At 34.4% G+C, this 25,017-nt stretch overlaps 1 protein-coding gene and 1 pseudogene across 1 annotated transcript; both read right to left on the reverse strand.

Annotated features, from left to right (window-relative positions):
• Nucleotides 1-447: 447 nt before the first annotated feature.
• Nucleotides 448-2,961, reverse strand: LOC127835900 (uncharacterized; annotated as a pseudogene).
• A 9,969-nt stretch (nt 2,962-12,930) lies between these two features.
• On the reverse strand, nt 12,931-24,810 carry LOC127835901 (uncharacterized). The gene is made up of 4 exons (XM_052362321.1): nt 24,659-24,810; nt 23,744-23,867; nt 21,746-22,020; nt 12,931-13,657 (listed from the first exon to the last, which is right to left on the reverse strand). The coding sequence occupies exons 1-4, from the start codon at nt 24,808-24,810 to the stop codon at nt 12,931-12,933; spliced, it is 1,278 nt and encodes a 425-aa protein (XP_052218281.1).
• Nucleotides 24,811-25,017: the final 207 nt, after the last annotated feature.

Here is a 25,017-nt window from a genome sequence, read left to right on the forward strand (position 1 = left end):
CACAGAGCGCAAACCATAAGTCCCCTCCGGTGAAACCGGTAGGGGACAATAACTACTGAGCAGTATTAGTGAAAACCAAACATTTTTCAAAAATAATGGTCAATGACAATTTTTATTAGTATGTTTCATGATTTTTAATATAAAAAGTTTACCAAACTAAATTGTCTCAACAGGTAGAACAGAAAACGAAAGCTTATTAAATGATTTTATCGTTAACTTCCTGGTTATAATTGTTCTTTTCATAACGCCCTCGACATTATTTTGAGGTACAAATAATGAAAAGTTATTATCGTCATTTTCAAAAAGAATGTCAATTTCATCTTCATTTTAAATGCATAAATTATGCAACATGCAACTTGCAATGACTGTTTTGACAATGAACTCTATATCCACCATATCAATAAACAAGTCTGCAAAATCTACTATTTAACATGCCGAAGCTGTTTTCTATGAGGACACGGGTGCCTGAAAGGCTTTGTTGAAGTTCACCTGTTCCCTTAAAAGGTGACCATTATCGCGAAATGGTGTCACCAAGTATCTAGAAATCAGATAAGCTTCATCTCCTATTATGTGATTCATTCCAGTTAACCCGGGAAGTGCAGCATATAAAGGCGAGTTACGGAAAACGCGTGCATCATGCACCTTTCCAGGCCACCCTCAACACACATCTGTGAAACGCCTGTCTTCTCGACAAACAGCTTGCAAGATTATTGAATAGCGTCCTTTTCTATTAAAGTAGTCTGGAGACCTTTTCCTTGGTGCCGACAGTTTTATGTGCGTCTCATCTATTGCCCCCCCCCAAGACTCCAGGGAAGCCTTTCTTATTTTGAAATTCATCAATCACAGTCTGCTTGTCATTGTTTGATGGCCAACATATTACTGTCTTAAGAGGACTGTCACATAAAACTGTCAGCATTCTTCGGTTATGGTATAAGAAAGTTGACTTTGATACGTTAAAACGGTCTGCAATAGACCTTACTGTCTCTAAATTACCCAAATACCAAAGCGTCATTAGTAAGTCCTTATCCAATGGAACTTGTTCACGATCCCCTTTTGCAATCCTTCTACGAAGCTGATCATCAGTTGAAATTCTCTCCATAACTCTTTCAAAAGTACCCCTTGTCATGAGAAAAAAGGTCTTAAAGTCATCTGGGAGGTACTGAGGTACGGTGACTTCAACGTAGTTGGCCACTTTCGGGACATCATCTCTGCAGCTGAAAAGGAACCAAATTACTAGTTATTAAATGGATTTGATTAAAAGCCTGTTATATTTCTTTGATTACGTCAAGCTTATTAATACCTTAAAACTCAATATGAATTTTGTGCTTAGTAATATTTATTACTTGTTCAGAGCATTTTCAACCTTGGACCCTAATACAACCCTGTGCCATTAAAATTGCAATAATTATTCAAATAAAACTCAAATTTGAGTTTAGATGTTTGTTTTTATGGCTATGTTAACATCACAGGGCTTAAGCATGGTCCTTAGATGTTAGGGAGTATGTGTACACCCCTTTGGGTGATACGAATTCTTGTGCATCTTTATTGTTTTTTTTTAAATTAATGAATTCCGACTATTAATCCAATAAATAAAAGATATACGTATATTGGTAATTGTCAATAATTAATACTCGGTGTATACATTATAACTATTTACGTCCCGAGGCCGAAATTACTGTTCTTTATATTGTCCGAAATTTAGTTAATCCGAAATAACATTGAATATAACAAGTGAATTCGTTAATAATGGTAGAATAGATATTGCACAATACGTACATTGCTGCGCATAGAGCGCCGAATCGTAGCATTGTTCCACTAGCCTTATCAAAGAGCAAGTTCATTTAATTTTCTTCAAGTCATTTATCATAATGATTTAATTAATTGTGATTCCGTCAAATCGGTATGATTGAGTGGCTAGAAGTGCCCCTTTCCAAGGACATGGTTTTTATTTGGACGCGATAGCGTACAAATAATGTAGCGAGTTTTGCAAGCCAGCTTAGGTACGCTGGGCGGAGCGTCGTTGTAAACAATCGATATTGGCCAATGAGAGTGCACGCTTTGCATGAGCGACAGCACTCGTAGGCCTGCATTACCTGCAGTAAAATTATGTATTCGATAAATGAGTCGGAACAGTGGCGTAATGGTAGATCGCTGGCGTAGTGAACGAGAGGACCCTGGTTCGAATCCCGCCCTGACCTCTGGAATTTTTCTGAGCAAGAAATTTATTCCACATTTGCTCTTCTCGTGGAAATTGCGCATTACATGCAAAATACAATTAAATCATATATTTGACGTAAAGAATTTTAATAACTTAAAGTTGAATTCATTACATACCACTAAATTGTTTTGTCGATTTCTCAAATTGGCATAAATAAATTTGTAATCTGAAACGCGCTTCTGAATTGTATTGTGAACGCCACATTAACAAATTGTAGCTTCAAATAAACAGCGCTTCGTGTATTTTTGCGGTTTCTTTGTCTCAGTAAAAAGCGCGCGAAAACTATGAAGACGTGTACAACGTCACGTGAAATGTGTTGGTGTATTTATTGAACAGCAAGTCAGGCGACATACGTGTGTTCAGTTGGAAAACCCCGTCTCGATTGGACATTATTTCATCACGTCTTTTAATTGTCACATATGCCAAAAATTAATTTGCTACTTAAAAAAAAGGCGAATGTTTATGTTTATGAAATTCTTGAGTTTACTATTTAAAATGGAATGTACGGGACAATCTGGCATTGGACAGCGACGAGAAAAAAAGTAAGTATGCAGTAATTGATAAGAGTTGCGCTGATACAGATGCATTGGGGAATCGATCCAGTTGGGATTATGCGAGTCTATGCATGAGAAAAAGTGATCAGCAATAAAATAAATGTCGTTATCCATGACTTTATAGGTTTTTTCTTAAAGAGTCATAACGGACCAAAATAACGTCATAAGTAACGTACAGAGGGGGCTCATCTTTCTACGTTATGTAATTTGTCATGTCGGCAAAATTGTTGCTCAATAATTTAAAGAAAATAATTAAAATATTAAATACACATAACACAACATGTACATGATTCTAGGCTAGTTATTATCTAGCAAGGAAACCAACATTCTAAAGATGGTTGCCATTGCAGGAACCAATTGCGAAAGAAAAAGAGACATATTGTTGTTTTTTGTCTAAGTTATCTCTATAACATAGCTATTAGGATAAACAGTGCACCGACAATTCGACCCGTGCTTTAAGACACACTCTTTATAAATTTGAATGGGTTTTGTTCATTTAAAACGTGCGATACAAAAAGCTTTAACATAATTTTGAAAACTGAGTCGCGTTTAAGATTATGCAATAGCGTACAAATTCAGTGCATTCAGCGCTTTGATCTATAAACGGACAGGGTCTCATATGTTTTATTTTGAATATTTTCCAATAGATACAAAAGAAATGTACTAATAATCTAAATAAAGAACCCATACATCTTTCTTAAAATTTCAGCATTAATGTTGATGAGGCCTTTTCTTTCCACTTAAGGCACTTTAAGCGGGATTTAGCCATCTCCGCTTTTCAGCCTCGCCTGTTCATTTCCCGTGATGCAAATTATAGGACATATATATGAAAAATATCCAACATATATATGAAAATTATCCATCATATATATATATATGAAAATTATCTAACATATATATGAAAATTATCCAACAGATATATGAAAATTTTCCAACATATATATGAAAATTATCCAACAAATATATCATTTGAATTTTGCAACGTTTGACACGCCATATTTACTAACCAACATTAAAAAAATTAAAGTAAAATTTTGATCGACGGATAGAGGTCCAGTTTGCATAAGTCTCTTTTAAACAAGTTTGTTATTTCAAAATCATAATTGATATACTGTTTTTGTTTTCGTATTTTTGTTCAAGCTCTGAACTATTATTTGTAGCTGAGTCTGTCCTTTGTTATTAAGCTTTAAAATGACTTAAATAGGTAATGTTATGATGCTGTATTTGTAAACTTAATAAATGGGATACTGTCGTAATTAATTTTCGGTTTCTATAAGATGTTTAAAGTTTAAACGTAATTTAATCGTTCGAAAGTAAGCGATGACGTGCGGTGTGGTATTGAAATGAAATATATGTAACTGGAATAATTAAATATTTAATAAGCATTGTCCTATTGATCACAAACTGCGCACTAGGGTATTATTATCGCAGTCGGAAAGGAAGCGCTGAGTGGAGCTGACCATATTGAAAAAACAAACATTTTATACCGCTATCATGCCATCACTTGCACGGCATGCCTTGTGTTTCATTGGATGTTTTTTATTGCTATTATGCTCCACAGATGCCACAGAGACTTGTGATTTCGAATCTGCTACTTATGGACCGTACCTTGAGGACATCGTAGAGAGAGTAATGATAGGCCTTCCTCAACAATCATTTTCTGATTGTGTGAAGAAGTGCGCTTTACGACCATGGTGCAAATTGTTGGGTTATCACCGTATGGCGTTGGTTTGCGAACTTCATTTCGACCTCAAGATTTTGGAACACATTAGCGCCTTTGGCGGCAATCCTAAAACGATGATGTACATACGCAGGGAGGATCTAAAAACAGAGGTGAGTGTGATTAAACTAATTGTATCAACATAAGTTTGTACGCTTGGTCTGAGTGTTTTGTCTGACGCAGTGGGTTGTGACCATGACTTAAACAATCATTTGTTTACTAATCTTAAATTTGAGCTAATTGATTTGACTGTCTAGCTTAATATGGACAAGCAAAATGAACATTACTATTTAAATTCAACCGTCTGACCTGTGTCTGATAAAACATTTACAGTGATCAGATAAGGTATGCGATTGTTGTTTTTACATTGACTGTTTTACATGGCCAGTTCAGTAATTCACGTTTACATAGACGCTGAATAAATCCTGTATTCTAAAAAATAACATACACCATATATTAAGAAAAATGTTGGTTTTGACATCGGCCTTTTTCAAAACAAGTACATAACAGATTTAGATCGGCACATTTATATAATTTCGAAAAGGGGATATGGAAAAATCAGAAATGCGATCGGTTTTCCACTGAGAAAGTTTTCGTGAAGATGCAAGTATTTTAGTATTATACCAAGACCCGCCACTTGTTTTCTACATACATAAAATGAAAGTAGGTGTGGCTTATTATGTCCACACCATGGGCGGAACCTAATATTTTGAAAGTAGTTCATGATTCCACAAAATTGTTCAGTAAAATGCACGTGTTAAATCGCGCGATCTAGCAAACATTTAACAAAGAATTAATGTATGGATTATGAATTAGAGTAAAACACATTTGTTGAACACCTGTTAAATTTAATTTTACAAAATTGTTTTCATTTTGTTAATTGTGCATTTTGTCTGCATTTATTAGCATAAAGAGGTTACTTTATTTAACAATACATATAACGTCACTTTGAATATTCACTCATAGTTGATTAAGGAAGCCGGTGTCATTTTCCATACCTTTAGTGTTTGAACGTCCCGGAACATGTGTGTATGTTTTTAGTAGTTATAACATTATACAGAGGATTAAAATATAAATTTTAATTTTTAAGTTTATACAAGTATTTAAATATAAACATTTTCCGGATAGGTGTTGGTTATTGCGGTAAAAGCCAACGGTTTGTCGTTCCGATGCTTGTTTAAACCACTAGAGCTACATCCGTCGAGATTTTAAGGGACCTTTTCACAGATTTTGGCATGTATTGAAGTGTGTCATTAAATGCTTTATATTAATAAATGTAAACATTGGATCTAAAAAGTTCCAATAAAAAAAGACAAGAATAGAATTAAAGAAAGAAAAAAGGTAAACCTCAACTGGGCTCGAACGACTAACCCCCTGAGTAAAAGTCTATTGCTAAGACAACACGGCCATGCGCGCTCATACAATGAGTGATGTAAACTATACAAGATATAAGCAATCCCCGTAGTATCACAAAACAACAGACAACAACAGAACTTTCCAAATTATTCAATCGTTTTGCGTTCAACGCTTTATAATTTTCAGGTTTTTAACTATTCAAAAGATGCATATAATGGATATTTGAGAGCATGGTAAATGTTGAGTATTACTGTTTTCTTACAAATATCATAACTAAAACGAAACTTTACGAGTCTGAAACATTTGTATTTAAATTTTGTCGATTTAACAAAACGTGAAAAGGCCCCTTTAATAACTACGCATCGAATCTCAAAACCGGTGGTTATAACCGCAATAGGTCAACATAAATTATTTCTGTACACTGCTGATGTTTAATTTTTATTTAGCTTTAGCTCTCATCATTTGCTTATTAATTGTTCAATATGTGTGAATGCCTTATTTATAAACATGTACGCCATAATAAGAAAGATGCTCTTAAATTGCTTGTTTCGTTCAATAAGTTCTATAACTTCTTCAGCTGTCGATGTAAGAGCTATGTTATAACAACTTTATCTCTAATACTCTTTGTTGGTCAGTAAAATACTAGAACAATGCCAAACAGGTTTGTTATCAAAAGGTTTTATTGAAACGTATTCAGTTTGCTTACCCAACGATGTTACCATTTGATGAAATTTTCAACGCTATTGGTTAATGACAATTAGCGATGATAATGTAGTATCTGTTGATATTGAAGTAATGTTTATAAAAAAAAAATGCATTTTCTTCCGCCTAAAGGTTCTGTCAATGAAAGTTCAAAACCAACCTCAACATTTTTTAATTTCATAGAAGATCATATTGGCATTACAAACACGGGAAAATAAATGATTTGATATTCGGTGGTTTTGCAACTATCCTTGTGATATCTTTTAAAGATACTGTTTTTTTTAATTAATGAATGCCGCATTAATGCACAACAATGCTCATCGTAAGTGATATATTTATCAGTACACCGCTCCATTTATGTTCAAAATAAGCAAAAATCTCATAATGTTTTCGAAGCGTATACTTGCTGTTTGTATATGCTTTGCACCGCAAAACACAACAACGAGTTTTGGCGCCATTTTGCGGCGTTCCACCCCATCCAAAATTCTGCCATAATGATATAAACGTATCTATGATACGGTGTTTCTAAAATAGTTATATGTAGAAAGAACGCCGCAAATTGTTTAAAATCGCCATTCTAGACAAAAATCGCAGAGAGGAAATACCGCCTGTCACAAAACCCTTTCCTCGGCCGAGTGTTGGAGAACTTCCCACTCACCTGTCATCAAACAGATCGCTAATTGATGTGACAAACTGATTGCATCAATAGCCGTTTATAAATTTTAAATATTGCTAGCTATTTGATGAACAGGGGGTAATTTTCCATTCACTAGTTTAATTGTTTAAGCGTCGTGATAATTTACAGTAATTCAAAATGATTCCGTCACAAAATATATAACAGAAGGACAATACATGTTAAATAGTCATGAATTACTATCTGATATAACACGGAACGACTGCTTAAGAAATTATCGACCAACGACACGACTATAGATTCATATGTTTTCATTACTAATTGAGTGAAATTGTCGGCCAATGAAACGACTATTGATACATATGTTTTCTTTACTCATTGAGTGAAATTGTCAATTAAAGTTTGCAGCTTATTGTATAAGTATGTAACTGTATAGGGCTTACTCCTTTCTTTCCGATGCATGCCAGATAAACTGGATCTCTAATCTATATTGCCATTCTCTATTTTAAAGTTCACATCCCATGAGCTCTATTTAGCTGTGACAAAGTTATCTCGCGGATAAGCAACTTACGTAAACACTCTGGAAAAAAGGCAATCTGAAACTAAATACATGAATATTTAATATAATATTATATTACCATCCCCGTGCTATTGTATTATTGTAAAGGCGTCTCTTGAACTATTATTTATTCAAAACTCACCCATTGTTTTTAAGTGTTCATTCCGTCGCCATTTCTAAGCCCCTTTATTCTCATCGTCATCATTCAACAACCTCTTGCTGCTCAAAGGCATATGCTATTACCTAGCGAAAAGCTTATTAGAACTTTAAATGTTATATGCATAATGTATTTCTTGGAATTTAACATAAATTTTGAATGCAAATATGGCAAGTAATTTCCATGAGGGGGAAGTTTTGGGGAAATTAAATACAAAAGTGAAAAGAATCTTATTCAAATCGAACAAACGCATTCAAAGTATATTTGATTGGCAATTTAGGGTCTAATGCATCATACAATGAAAAGTAAATGTCAAATTTACGATACATCGAGGTAAAACCTGGCAATGTGTATGCATCTTTTTGGAACTATTTTTTTGGCAATTTACCCGAATGAAATCAGTACGCTCAATTCGCTAATACAAAACAAATATACAAATTGAATGACTTAATGCTTTGATTCGACAACAAACGTGTATTAACAGAGAGAACACAGTAAGTTATGTTGTTGTATCAAGCCAATAAGGGGTTCTTATTTTACTTTTGCTAGTTGTATACGGGTAAATCATTATTTACTATTTCACAACTTTAAATGCATTGTTACAATGTGCTCATATAACACATTTGATCAGTTATTTTTGTATTGTCTAAATATTATGATAAGTATTTAGTAGTTCAATCCTCTTGAACATTATTCATACGGACTAGTTGGTTTCTGTTAAAAGTCAAAATAGATCAGCATGTAGACCTGATAATTCTTCTTCTCTAGATTGTGACTGAAAATGGTTCAGATTAGTACAATAAAGTTCTCTGATTTGTTTGATCAAAACATCTCTATGTAAATACACGTTTCCTGTCGAAGAATTTCTTTAAGTCACTCAATTTGAACATTTGTTTACATTAGCAAAGTGAGCGTAATGATAACATTTGGGTACATTGGCAATACAATAGTTTCAAAACGATGCATATAAATTATCAGGTTTTAGGTCAATGTATCGTAAATGTAGATTGATATTTCATTGTTTAATAATTTATATAAAAAATTTCAAATTAAATATACTTTGAATGCGTTTGTTCGATTTGAATAAGATTTTACTAATGGCTGCCGAGCACGTTGCAGAGGTGTATATGAGAGCATAGAGGGACAACTATGTCACATTTAGCGAATAATCCATTACGGCTTTTCTTATGCAACAATTTGATTTTCTACAGTTTCACAGTTTGTATTCACTGTCGTTTTATTACACTGAATAATATTATATTATGTTCCATTCCTGAATGAGTTATCTGAATCTTTTTTCTCGCCCCTTCTATAAACTCTAAAGTATTTTATTGAGTCCAAGTATGTGCATTCTTTTAAGTCATGGAATGGGTAATTTAATATGATTGTTTTGGCATTTGATGAGGGTTTTTCATAAGTATTGACTATAATCAGGCATTATTTAACATTTGTCATATAAATGAATGTATGATGTTTAATTATGCAATTATATACAATACTGTTCACTTTATTTGAAAAAAAATGTTTTCGATATTGTATTGCAATACGCTATTAAGTCATGCAAATACATCTTCATATACACAAAATTAAATGTGTCCCTTTTAACTAACAAACATTTTCAAATTGATATCTTAAAACGAAAAAACATACATGCTCTGTATCGGACAAGTGTAGATAGTTCAGTATTGAACCAATATTTCGTCGCTGTAGTATACACCTTCCATGAGGACTGCGTGTAACACGGGTGCTAATGCCACAGTGATAAGGCGTTGCCATGGATGGAACGCGCACTGTAACCTGATGATGTCTAACTGTTACAATCCAAGGGTGTGTGTCAACTTATATTCAATTGATCACATGATAATGTGTGTGCGCATTTATACTAATACTATGCGATCGGGGCTATTTTGATTGAGAATGCAGAATTCTGGATGCAAAGTGGTTAAATGAAGTAACGGACTTCTTTCGTCGGTATTCGTATTTTACGTGAAGTATGGTGCGAATTGCAGAAGGCAATCGCTCCCCCCAAAACAATGACTTTACTGAATGCGAAGGTGGACAAACCATTTGGTTGCTTTTTGTGAATAATGCGCTTTTTTGTTTTTTAGAAATAATTAACGACTTATTGTTGGTTCAGTGGTAAAACCTCAGATGCGTATGAATTTATATTTTTCATCTTATGATGCTTTTTAGTATGTTATATTTTCATTTCTCAAAGCAGGTAATCATCTTTAAACATTCATAAGACCACGTACAACGTACAATATATTACAAAAGTGTACATATTTAACTAAATTGAAAATACAGATAATGTAAAACACCAATTAAAAATACGACATCTTTAATAGATTTTATTTCGACAAAGGAAGTTTTAAATTGTGTTAAATATTTAAATGACGTTACTAAGAGTTACTTTTCAAAATAAATGCACTGGTCATTTTTTAATTAACTAAACACAAATCATGGACATTTGGGCATTATTTAAAAATGACACGTCTGCATGGCAGTATATTATCGATCTGAAAATATTTCGAAAAAGACGTTCTTTTGTCGTTTATGAAAAACTTAGCTGCAGTTACATCTTTATAAACTTTGACTTTTGCATTAAATGCTTTAAGTAGAGCGTTATTTATGGGGTTTGATATGCATGTTTGTAATAATAAAATTATGTTACGAATTTGCAAACTTTCAAACTGGTGAACGGTTTATGTGGTCTTAAAAGTGTTTATAAAATATTTCAAATGTAGAATTGTTACGTAAATGCAGACCTTTTTATGTTTTTTTTTTATAAATAATATTGATTGTATTTTAATGTAAGATTGAGTAGTTGTTCTTTTTAAATAAAGGACGGAGAAAAGTGCGACAAGATGTGTCCATATAATCCAAAATCGCTGCTGCAAACATGTGACTTCACCTCAGAAACTTGCCTTACAGATGGTATATATGAGTCACGCTCTGTGAAAAGGGGGTTTTAAACATGTGCGTAAAGTGTCGTCCCAGATTAGCCTGTGCAGTCCGCACAGGGGACGAAACTTTACGCCTCAACTAGATGTTTGCTAAGAATAAACTTTCCTTAAACGAAAAATACAATAAAAGCTGAGAGTTTCTTTTTTATTGTACATGCTTATCTGGGATGACAACGCACATGAATTTAATCCTCTTATCACAGAGCGAGGCTTGTTGTGAAACAAGTAATTTATAGAAGATTTTGATTGTTTTCGTATTTTGTTATAAAAAACAGTTTCAGCTGATCAATGAAATCATAAATTTATTCAGATAATCAGTCATAAGAATGATCAAAAATGAACTTTACAGAAATCTGTACTAAATAACATCCAATCAAACAACATACACACAACGGTGCACTAACTGTTTTAATAACACTAATTTGGTAACAGTTTATTCGTACATTTAAGTTACGCCATAACCGTTTACAAGAACACTCGACAGTTTAAAATAAATACATCATATGATGTGTTGAGGCGTTGCATTTCAAATGTACATAAGTTATTCTCATTTCCTTCTTTTGGTTCTGAATTTAAATACGCCATACTTGTCTCAGTGTGTCCACCATTCGATAAGGCGGCAAAGACCAACGGAGTGATCCTCGGAAACATGCACATGGAAGGTCATAGACGCAGGCTGGAATGTAACCATGGTTACCTACCGCTCGATCTAAACAATGTGACCAGTCAATGTCAGAACGGGCGCTGGACGAACGTGACCACTTGTGTTCAAGGTCAGTTAACATTAAGCCATTGAGCAATTGATGTATTTATACCTGAATGCTTTCGATTGCGCTTAGTTTAATAAATTACTATCCGGTGTAAATGGCAATTGTGTTTAGTAAAATCGTATGTATAATTGCGTGTTTTGTAAATACAAGTATGTATTTGCAAAGTGTATATACATATATACAGTTCAAGACGATGGCAATCGATTAAATTCGTACATATTTATTTCAAAGTATTGAAATAAAGTTAAAAAAATACTTTATTGTTTATATTATCCGTTCAGTTGAAGTGATTTATACGTTAGGTCCGTCCATTTTACCGTATTTACTACATTTGCGAGTCTAGCCCGGATCTATTGTTCACGAAAAAGGTATATCCTGTACATTGCAAACGAAACTAGTACCAAAAAGAGAAAGAGAGTGAAGAGAGAGAGAGAGAGCGAGAGAGAGAGAGAGAGAGAGAGAGAGAGAGAGAGCGATGATATCAGAGATAAATAGAACAAAGTAGAGAGCAGATACGTAGATCTCAATGCTCTGCGAGGCTTCCTCCTGATCTCTCTATCGTTCGCTCTCTCTCTCTCTTCGCTCTCTCGTTTTCTCTGCTCTCGCTCTGCTCGCTCTCTTCTCTCTCTTTCTCTCTCCTCTCTCCCTCTCTCTCGCCCTCTCCGTGCGCTCTTCTCTCTCTGTCTCGTCGTTCCTCTCTCTCTCTCTCTCTCCTTCTCTTTCCCCTATCTCCTCTCTCTCCTGTCTCTCTTCTCTCTCCCTTACTCGCTCTCTACGCTCTCTTTTCTCTCTCTCTCGTCCGCTCTCTCTCCCTCGCCCTCCGTCTCTCTTCTCCTCTCTCGTCTCCTCCTGCTCGCGCTCTCCTCTCTCTCTCCCTTCCTTCTCTCCTCTCTCTCTCTCCTCTCTCCTGCTAGTTCTCCGCTCCTTCTCTATTTTACTTTTAGCTTCCTCTCCCGCTCCCCCTCCCTCCACCTCTCTTTTTTCCTCTCCCTCTCTGCCTGCCCCATCTATCCCACTCCTGGGAAGTTCGAGAGAAAAGAGGAGAGCACGGCCTTAGTACAGGGAGCCGAGAAGGTGGATGGAGAACGCGAGGCCGGTCTTTCTTAGGGGTCTGTCTCTCCCTTGGCTCGGGACGAGGGAGCTTCTCTCTTTCCTCTCTCCTTCCGTCCTTTCTACTTTCTTCTTCCTGGCCTCTATGGGCCAATCGCCGTTCCGCCGAGGTGCCACAAGATCTCGCTCGGTCGCGGAGGAGCATGATAGAGAGGAGCTCTGAGCTGCTGCTTTCTCGCTAGAGCTAATGAGAGAGATTCTCGAAGCTCTCTCTCTTAGAGGAAGATCTCTCTTCTGACTGGAGTTTCTCGCTCTCTCTCTCTCTTATCTTCTCCTCTCTTCTCTCTCTCTCTTCGCTCCTCTCCTCCTCTCTCTCTCTCTCTTCTCTCTTTCTCTCTCTCTTTCTTCTCTCTTCTCTCCTCTTCTCCTCCTTGCTCTCTCTCTTCTCTCCTCCTCTTCTCTCTCTCTCTCGCTCTCGCTCTCTCTGTCTCTCTTCTCTCTCTCTCTTTCTCTCTTTCTCTCTCTCTCTTTCCTCTCTCGCTCGCTCTCTCTCTCCTCTTCTCTCTCTCTCCTCTCTCTCTCTCTCGTCTCTCCCTTTTCTCTCTCTTTCTCTCCTCTCTCTCTCCCTCTCCCTCTCCCTTCGCTCCTCCCGTCTCTCTCTCTTCCCTCCTCCCTCTCTCTCCTCTCGCTCTCTCGCTCTTCTTTCTCTTCTCGCGCTCCTCCCTGCCTCTCTCTGCTCTCTTCCTCCCTCCCTCTCGCGCTCTTGCTCTCGCTCGCTCCCTCTCTCTCTCGCTCCTCTCTCTGCCCTCGCGCTCTCTCTCTCTCTGCTCTCTCTCTCTCCTTTCTCTTTGCTCTCTCCTCTCTCGCTCCTCTCGCTCGCTCTCTCCCCTTTCTCGCGGCCTGCTCTTCTCTTCTCTTCCTCCTTCTCTTCTCTCCTCTTCTCGTCTCTTTCTCTCTCTTCCTCTCTCTCTCTCCTCTCTCTCTCTCTTCCTCTCTCTCTCTCTCTCTCGCCTCGCTCGCTCTCGCTCTCTCTCGCTCTCTCGTCTCTCTGCTCTCTCTCTCTTCTCTCCTTCGCGCTCTCTCCTCTCTTTCGCTCTCTCTCTCCCTAATCAGTTATCTAAATAAAATTGCGATAAACATATCCAAAATAAATATGATGCTAATAGAAAATATCAAAATTGTATTTGTTTCGCTGCAGTCGTTCGCGTTTTACACGAAAAGAGCTAAGGTTTGTTATAGTTAAAACGTAACGTTAGACAAGTTAAAGGAGAAAATTTTGACACTTAGGTAATTTAAGGACACTGCAACGACTCAAGTTAAAATATGTATGTTTATTTAAAATTTTAAACACAGTCAGTAAGAGGAAGAGAAATACCGATAAAATAGGAATGGTAAACTGTGTTAGACTAAGTATATTCAATATGGCGATTTCATCAGTCAGAGGATGTTTGAACCACATGTTGTTGCTATGAACAAACATTGTAAAACAATATGTTAATGAAAATGAAAAATATATTGTGTCACTTAACATAGCCGATAACTATACTTCATTAACGTGCAGAGTGGTGTTATTAATGCATGAGAATATAAGTGATGAATGTGTTTTCATAAGGCTAAACAATTTTTTAAAAGCCTCGTAGCTATGTACAAACGGATTTTTTTTTATCAACTTGTAATATTTTAAGTGAACTAAGTTAATTATATACATATTATATCGTTTGAAACCCTTATTTTGTAGTATGCCCTCAGTTTGAGAACAAGAGACCTCACGGGACGGTGCTAGGAAACTCTATTTTCGAGAGTGCCACGAACAATTTGACTTGCGATGATCGCTACAGTCCCCTTGACCCAGCAAAAATAGTCAGCCAATGTACAAAGGGCGAATGGACGGAAATGACGAAGTGTGTTCCAGGTATGAGATGTGAACTTTATTTAATATTAAACACGAAATGTTTTATTATCATTTACCGGTATCAACTATATGATGATAATAAGTTTCAAAATTACATCATTAATTTTCAAGCGTTTAGGTCATAATGTTGTGAACAAGAGCTAACACAACTGATATAATTATGTTGTTTCGAAAAATAGTTACCATAGAATAAATTCACTGTCAGACATAGAAACTACCATTATGCTAATGAATAAGATTGCAAAAAGTTATGTGACCAGGATCTATTTGGGAAAACAATTCAGAGCCATAGTCTGACCAAATGCTGACGTATAGCAAAAAAAAAAATCAACACATTTTATTTCATGTCCGGTATCAAGTACATACAGAAAAACATATGCAACACATCTAAAGTCATAAGTTATCAATATAAATATAGATGGTGACATACAATGTTGTTATCATAATACAGTGAAAAAATCTCTAGTGTATATTTACATTACAAGAAAAAGCATACTTCAACATTATACATAAATTGAAATATCATACAAAAACATATGCATTTCCTCTAAATACTATGATCTTAAGACTGTAAATAATACTATGTTGATAATAAGATCACAGGCAGTATTTCTTTGTTGGACATTATCTATCCAATTTTACAAAGCATATGCATTTCCTCCAAGTATTATGCTCTTACGAGAGTTAATAATACTATGCGCATAACAAGATCACAGGCAGTATTTTTTGTTGGAGATTATATATTCGATTTTACAAAACATATGCATTTCCTCTAAAATAGTATGCTCTTAAGAGTGTAAATAATACTAGGCTGATAACAAGATTACAAGATTATATATCCAATTATGACAAGGAAAAGACAAAAGACATTTAAAATTTACAAAATTAGAGCAAACTGAGGAGAGGCTCTAAATATATGACAGTAATTTTGTGATGGAAAAACACTAAAAAAGTATTTATAGGAACAAAAGTAAAAAACAAAAAGACATTTTCCAGTATGTATACATAACTTAAGCAGTTATAAATTGTAATAGGCAGATAGGGTATGCATAAACATATGAAAAGATGCAAAGAAAAGCAATAATAGGTACCTTTAAAAAAACATCATTTTCCAGAATGTATACAAATATGTATTAAATGTAATAAGCAAATAGAATTTGCAAATTCAAAAGATAAAAGGAATAGATAGTCAAAAATAGGAACATGTAATTGTGATTTATGATTATGAAACATTGGTCGTTATACCTATAAGATTACCATTTGGTTCTTTGAGTTAAAACATAGTATTTATACAAAGTTGTAAAAAAGACAACAATAACAAACATTAAATTTAAATACTAAGTTTGTTCTACAATGGTAATAAACAATTCCCATTCACTGTAAAAGGATTCTAAATTATTTTTTGAAATTGATATATTTCTTAAATTATCATATTGATACTTAATGTATTTTTTTTTGGCTCCAGTAATGTTTGGAATTAATTTACTCATTTTACACTTGTATAAGTATAGTTTAATAAACAAAATAACATTATTTAGGGCTCTAGCTGCCTTTGTTAAATACCGAAGGAGAAAAGTTTTCTTATTCATGAAAGGAAACAGTTGCTCTGGTAATATCTCATTAATTAATGCATTAGATATATGACATTTCCAGAATAAATGTTCTAAAGTTTCCTCACTTTGTTTGCAAAAAGAACATAATGGATCATCAGTTATTTTCATTTTGTGCAATATACTATTTGTTCCAAGTATCCTATGAATAATTCTGTATTGGAATCACTGAACCTTTACATCAATTGTTATTAAAAAGGGTAGTTCAAAAATACAATTCCATTCATTTTCATTAATTATGGTATTGAGTTTTATACCCCATTTTGCTTTAACTGAAGGTTGTTCATTGTTTGTATTTACAATATTGTATAGTCTTTAAGCACCGGATTCCGGTTTTAATATTAGTTGTAATAATGGGGGCAAAAAAGGTTTAATCATGTGTTGGGTGGGACAGGGTAAACAATATTTTTTAACAATTTTTTTCTATTGCTCTTATCGCCCCTATGTAATTTATGTAATTGATTTTCAAATTGTATGTTTCACTCAAATTATCAACAGAAATAAAAGTTCCGTTTTTGAATATATCACCTATACAGTGAATTCCAATGTCAAACCATGACTTAGAGAAAAAACTTTAATTTCATATCAATAGATTTGGATTATAAACAAGTGGATAATACAACAATTCTTCTGCTTTTACATCTAATTTACTACAATAAAGTGAGAAGCTTTTTAAAACATCATCTACCTAAAAAGGGTTTAACATTCTGTTAGATATATTTAAAGCATAATGATAAATGCAATTAAAAAGTTTATAAGTATCCAAGTACAGTTGTGATATATATATCCAATTTCCTCTTAAGGATTGATTTTTTTTGCAACCAGGTAAGCTTAAATAAGAAAGAATAAATGCATCCAAATTTATCATTTTTAAACCTCCTTCACTATACTCCTTTACAATTGCTGAAAACTTTATTTTACCCTGCCCATCCCAAATAAAAGTCGGAATAGAAGATTTTATTGAATTTAACATGATATTGGGTGGGCTAGGCAGTGATATGAACAAGTGATTGAATACTGACACAATAAGTGTTTTCACAATATCAATCTTTCCAATTGGTGTTAAAATTCTTCTTTTCCAATTTTTCAGGATATTTTCCATTTTAACAATTTTCTCAGTGTAATTTATTTGAAATATTTTTGACAGTTCAACATGTAAATTTATTTCAAGCAGTTTAAAGCTGTTTTGCATCCATTTAATTTCCATTTTGTTTTTATGGTATAAGAACTATATTTCTGCTTGCCAATCCTTACAACATTAGTTTTATCAAAATTAACATTAAGACCTGAAATATTTGAAAAGTCATGTATAACAGTGAGTGTTTCATTTAATGATTGTTCGGTACCATCTAATAAAATAGTATCATCAGCAAACTAGGATAATTTATGTTCAATTCCATGTATTGTTATACCTTTTATATTTTTGTTTTCTCTAAATATATGTGACAGAACTTTAGCGCAGAGGATAAAATATAACATGAGAGGGGATTTCCTTGCCTGCAGCCCCTTTCAATAGGGAAAACGTACGACAAGTAGCCACACTGGGAAACAGCCAACTTAGAATATTTATGTACAATTTGAAACCAACGCTTTATGTCAGGACCGAAATTGAAGAAAGAAAGTGTATTTTGTACAAAAGACCACGACAATGAATCGAACGCCTTTTAAAAGTCTATTAGAAGAAGAAAATCTGGGATCTCGTTTACTTCAGTATAGTGCATGATGTCATAAATTAACCTTGTGTTTTCCCCTTTAATGAAACCAGTCTGGTCATTATGAATTAACTTGTCCATAAATAATTTAAATCTATTAGATATTACTCCAGATGCAATTTTGAAAACAGTATTTAAAAGAATTATAGGGCGCAAATTTTGTATAAAAAGCCTAGATTTATCACCCTGTGGAATACATGTTATTATACCTTGAATTTGTGTTATAGATAAATTTCAACATTCGAAAGCTTCGTTTAAGGCTCTTACAACAAAGGTACCATTTTGTTCCAGAACATTTTATAAAAATCTGCATTGAAGCCAGAACTTCCAGGGCTTTTATTATTTGACATATTTTTTAAAATTGTTGAAGCTTCATCTAAAGTTATGATACCTTCAATTGAACTGGACTCTGTCTGATTTAATTTTGGACAATTAAATCCCTTTACATAGTTATTATAGTCTTCAATTTTACGTTCATTCTTTTGCTTATATAGAGACTGATAATAACATGCTATTGTATTTAGTATACAATTTTGGTTATTTCACTATCATCTTCACTTTTTAGTTTATATATTGTTTTTTGTTATTGCATTATCTTTTTCTAGGCAGCAAAATATTTAGATGGCTTTTCACCTTGTAAAGTCCACTGAAATTTGGATCTGATTGTACATCCTTTAAACTGTGTGCTCTGAATATTTTTTCTTTCAGAGTTCAAATTTTCTACTTCTTCGATATTCTCACTTGAAAAGTTTTCTTTCAATTCTTTAATTCTAGCTAATATTTTGCTTTCTATAAATTTTGTTCCTTTATTTATATAAGACCCATATGATATAGATTTGGCTCTAAGTTCCATCAGCAGAGTTTCTAGAAAAAGTTTATCGCTTATAGTAAACTGTAACTCGATGTCAGGAACTTCATTAATATTTTGATAATTGTAAATGGGAAGTGCGTACTGAATTTTAATTTCATAAATTTTGTTGTTTATTTCTTGAACATAAACAATGTCTGACAGTAGAGAATTATTGTGTTTCCAAAGACCTGATTTATGTGAAAAATTGCTTAAGGTTATGTTTAGAGTTATTATTGAGTGTTCAGATTGAAGACTAGGTAAATCTTTTTTTTTGACTGATTATAATGTCGCAAGGGATCTACAAGATGTAGCAATTTATTAAATCTAAGACTTTATTGCGAGCCTTAGGGTTATTCATATTTTTGTAATTATAATAATCTACTTTAGGATCGATAACAAGGTTAAAATCACCACATATAATAAAAGAATCATTTCCAAGTCTTTCAATACTTTCAAAGATGTCAGTAAAAAAGAGGGGCAGTCAGTATTCGGCCCATATATAGATAGCAACGTAAAGCGGTATTCACTAATAGAAATATCAATTGCAAAAAAGTACCACTGGAATCAGCAAGAGAGTTATGTATTTTATAATCTGTGCAATTGGATATAAAAATACATGTTCCCCTAGAATTAGCAGAACCATAGCTCAAAAAGCATTCGGATCCCCATTCAGAATAAATGGTTTTGTACATATCAGGGTTAAAATGTGTGTACTGCAGACAATATATATTAGCGTCAAACTCTTTTAAGTAAGTAAATACCTTAAGCCTCTTTCATTTCCCATTTAAACCTCTACAGTTTAAAGAAACAATATTAAGATTACAAGTCAGTTTGTGGAAATAAGTTTAAACATTCAAAAATCCATATCTCATGTCTTAAATTGTAATAAATATTAAGCACAGTGATGTTACTGAAAATGTATATTGACATAAAAAACACATATAAAACAACAACAAAAACGTTAATAAACACATGTAGTTACAATTGTACTGGGTGTAATCAGTACAATGGTTGACTGGCCCCATGACTGAAAGAGAATGATCTGAAATTATATACAGGTATCATCAATAGATATTATGGATTTTTTAAAGCTACAACAATATTTGTTGCATGTAGTATCTGCAAGGTGCCCATATTACCGCTTCAAAATATAAATATGAGCCCTGATTTATTTTACTCAAAAGAAAGTTCAACAGGCAGTTGGTAAGGACCAATGCGTACTCTATATAGTGATAATTGGCATTTATTAATATCTAAACATAAACATAAACGAAAACGACATTTGTTTAAATGTTAAAATGCTGTTTGAAAGTGTGTATAAGCTTAAGTATTACTTATTTAAATTAATTTATTTCAACAACACAGATTTTGTCCATTAAAATCAGTATTTAGGTAATCAAAAAAAATCAGTAAAACAGGATAATGAAGTAAAGACCAAGATAATTAGATTACAAAACGGTATAGATTAGCAAAAGGACAGTATATTGTATTTTACAAAATTACACTTTAGTAAAAAAACAAAGATAAATAGATTACAAAACACTAACGATAAGAAAAAGGACAGTATATTGTATTTAGCAAATGTATCTCTTACATTTAAAACATGTTTTGGTGTTTTTACATGTAAGACAAACAAGACAACACGACACAATACCAGTTATTATCCCTTCTGGATCTGGATGGGTACGTCGAAGAAACCAATTCTGGCTTTAACTCGACGGTATTATACCCTCAACATTCCTCGGGAAAAGTTTGACAAAGTAAATAATCCAATCAGTAAACGGACATAGTAAACAGCAAAGTCATGATAACATACATGTAGAGTTGTATCATTCTTTTAAGTCGAATTTAAAACGACCTTGTGGATATTCAGATTTAACTCAAATATACATTTTATTATGTTCATTTAAAGGGGCCGTCCAACAGATTTTGGCATGTATTGAAGCTTGTCAGTAAATGCTTTAAATGCTTTATATTGATAAATTTAAACATTTGAACTAAAAATCTCCAGTAAAAAAACAAAACAAGAATACAACTTTTAAAAAAAGGAAAAAAAGTAACCCTCAACAGGGTTCGGACCACTGACCCCTGGATTCCTGGAGTAAAAAGCCTCCCGCCTAGACCACTCGACCATTCGTGCTCATATCCAGAGCGGATGTATTGTTTAGCTATATAAGCAATCCTCGTTGTTTCTCAAAATTTCGAATCGCGTCGATACGACGCTTTATCTGTTGGACGGCCCCTTTAATGCTAAATATTAATATTCTCCACGTCGCAAAATTTATCAAATCGGTATACCGGTAATACACAGACATAAAAATACCCTTATCTATTTAAAACTATACTCCCTTTTAGTTAAGTTTACGTTTTCTTTGCAATTTTATCTATTTGATATGATATGGTAAAAAGTTTATTTCATGGCAACATTTTATCTAGGGGAAGTACCTCTAAAAATGAAGTAACTATGTAAAAGGTTACACAATACCGATATATATATACTTATATTCGGTATCGAATGTTACTTTTATAGATATTTTATGCTGTATTGTATAATAAACACACTTGAACGCGTTTGTATGATGTTCGGTGGTTGTTCAGAATGTGGATAAGAGTGTTTTACAGCTTGCCGGTTGTGCACAATTATGCGTATCCATCAGTTTAATGTGTGTGCGTTTACGTGCGCACGTGCGCGCGCGCGTGTGTGTTTGTATGTGAATGTGTGAGCACGCGTTTGTGTGTGTGAATGCGTGTCGCGCATGTGTATGCTCGCGTGTTTTATGGGATGTAGGTTACGATGTGTCGGTGGGTGCGTGCCTGATTGCGTGCGTTCGTGTGTGTATGTGTGTTTTACATTTTACAGTTACCAAACAACAGGTTAGGAAATAGTTGCAATTCAACATTATGAATGGTAAACAAAGGAGCCATATCCGGGACCAGAGTTATTGTCACTGTTCTGATGTTTATGTTCTGTTAGCCGGTCTCGAGTTGCCCCATCTGGAACTTTGCGGGCGTAGGTTGTTCCGGATGTCACCTGGTTTTTGTTTGGCCATGGCTTTGCCTGCCAGAGCCTGTATTTGTCGGATGACACTAGCTCGATGCGCTCATGTCTTCGGTAGCGTACAAACAGTTTTTCGTCGCGGGACCTGGCCCTCTCTTCTATCTCAGGTTCCTTCAGACGCAGTGATGCTAAGAATTCTGAATTTGTCTTTGGTAGGTCCTCATTTAAGTAAATGCCGGTACCCTTTAAAAGCTTGAAACGTTGCATAACCTCGACTTTTGTTTGCCGCCTGACGAATTTGATTATGACTGTCCGGCTTTTATTTGGTACATATTTCCCAAAACGATGGGCCACGTCTGTAATTCCCAATCTAAGTCCAAGCTTTTGACTCAACATGTTCACCGATTGTTCGGCTACGTCTATTGATGATTGTTGGTCCGTATCATTCGAGAGGCCAAAAATCCGGATGCTGTTTCTTCTTCCGTATTGTTCCAGATTGTTTAGACTTGAAACATGGCTAAACTCAGCTTCGCATTGTTTTTCTTTAATGGAATCTATTTCGCTCCTCTGATCTTTTATTTGTTTTTTTAAAGCATCTATCTCATTTTTGTGCTCGAAAATGCTGCCTTCCATTATTTCAAGCTTTTTCAATACACTTCCAAGGAATTTTTCCTTTATTTCTTCCAGTTTTTCCTTGATTATATTTTTTATTAAGGAGTTGTCATTTTAAGTGAGCACATTTTATTTGGAGTAAATTTCATCCAGGCGTGTTTCAATTGAGGTTTTCTCTATCGCGGTTTTGGTTACAAAGTCCGTTGTTCGATGCACGAAGTGCGTGAACAAAGCATTACCCGGAGATTAACACAACTATATGTGATGTGTTGAAATCGCTTTCCATCCTTAATCGTATCCCTTCGTAACGATTAACTTTTACGAACGTATCTAAAAATGGCTCAGTACTCACTTATTTGATAGTCTTTCATCTATCGGATAGTCTTTACCACTAACTAAGGTCAGATAAAAAATGAAGAACTGTTTCAGAGATTAAAACCCACAGACACTTACATTGGAAATGAAGTTGGGCTATACTAAAAGGCCATGATCCGAATTAAATCCCCCATAATTAAGGGCTATACAATATCGTAGCAAATTTCACACTCTGGTAACGTACAGTACAGTGTCGTTAACGTGATAAACGTTTTGTAGAACGAGAAAAATATTATTATTGTGTTACATATTTACTTCATTTATAACATTTGAATACGTTTTCATGTGAAAAACCTCTTTATAATTTTATGGTTTAGGATTATCGGGAAGTCTCCGTCTCGGTGATATGATTTGGCAACAGTTTATATCGTTCGGTATGGTAGTGGCAAATGTAGGATAACAGTGTGCTTTTTGGTTATATGGGCAAATCAATGCGTTCTTAGAATATAAGTTTTTTTTCAAGTATGTGATAGTTATGCATTGCTTCATAATTGAATTCATAAACCGACTGAAACATTAGAGAATTGATCTTGCCAATTACACGCTTTTTTAACTTGAACTGTAGGCTGCTACTTCTTAAGAAGTTTGTTATTCCGGCATGATGATCTGTCAAACAGTTATTTGATCAGTTTCTTGTTAAATGCTACTTTTAAAGAAATTGTCTAAGCGCATAATCGGAGGAGTATTCATAAATTTCACCGAAATTCATTTCGAAATATAGAAATAATTCCACATGTAACAAACAACACCAAATAAAAACTCAACAAATCACGTTCATGTATTTTTATATCAAAATATTTGTTCCGACACATACTACATAACTACATATATTAATAAGTAAATTCCTTTCTGTGGCTGAACCAGAAACAATGATTTAGTTATATTTTTTTATTCTAGGAACTAACTTACACATATGGTCATACGGTTGACATTGCTGTTCAGATGTGTATACTAGTTGACAGAGCTATCCATGTAGAATGGAGTTTACAGTAATGTTCAGATGTGTCATGTAGTTTACAAAGCTGTTCATATATGATATGTAGTTGACAATGCTGTTCAGATGTGTCATGTAGTTGACAGCGCTGTTCATATAAGTCATGAAGTTGATAGTGCTGTTCACATGAGACATATGGTTTACAGTGCTGTTCAGATGTGTCATGTAGTTTACACTGCTGTTCATATATGTCATGTAGACAGCGCTGTTCAGATGTATCATATAGTTGACAGTGTCCTTCAGATGTGTCATGTAATTTTCTGTGCTGTTCCAATGAGTTATGCAGTTAAAACTGCTATTTAAATGTGTCATGTAGTTGACAGCGCTGTTCAGACGTGTCATATAGTTGATTCTGCTTTTCAAATGTGTATTTGACAATGCTCTTCAGATGTGTTATGTAGTTGACACCCCTGTTCAGATGTGTTATGTAATTGACACTGCTGTTTTGATGTGTAATGTAGTTGACATTGCTGTTCAGATGTGTTATGCAGTTGACACCCCTGTTCAGATGTGTTATGTAGTTGACACCCCTGTTCAGACGGGGCATGTTGTTGACATTTTTGTTCAGATGTGTATTTTAGTTGACATTGCTGTTCATATGTGTCATGTAGTTGACAGTGTTGTTCAGATGTGCCATGTAGGTGACAGTGCTGTTTACATCGGTTATGTATGAGGAATTTCTGTTCATATGTTTCATGAAGTTGACATTGCTGCTCAGATGGATCAAGTAGTTGACAGTGCTGATCAGATTTATCATTTAGTTGACAGTGCTGTCAAGATGTGTCATGTAGTTAACATTGCTGTTCAGATTTGGCATGCAGTTGACTGACTGTGCTGTTCAGATTGGTCATGTAATATACAGTGCTGTTCACATATGTCATCAAGTTGACAGTGCTGTTCATAAATTACATGTAGTTGACAGTGCTGTTCACATCGGTCATGTTATTGAAATTGCTGTTCATATGTTTCATGTAGTTGACACAGCTGCTCAGATGGATAAAGTAGTTGACAGTGATGTTCAGATTTATCATGAAGTTGACAGTGATGTTCAGATGTGTCATCTAGTTAATAGTGCTGTTCATAAATGTCACGTATTTGACAGTGCTGCTCAGATGTTTCATCAAGTTAACACTGCTGTTCAGATGTGTCTCGTAGATGACATTGCTGTTCATATGTGTCGTGTAGCTGACAGTGTCGTTAAGATGTGTCATGTAGTTGACAGTGCTGTTCACATCGGTCATGTAATTGAAATTGCTGTTCATATGTTT

The sequence above is a fragment of the Dreissena polymorpha genome, chromosome 6 (genome assembly GCF_020536995.1).
Source record: "Dreissena polymorpha isolate Duluth1 chromosome 6, UMN_Dpol_1.0, whole genome shotgun sequence".
In the NCBI taxonomy this organism is placed as follows: domain Eukaryota; kingdom Metazoa; phylum Mollusca; class Bivalvia; order Myida; family Dreissenidae; genus Dreissena; species Dreissena polymorpha.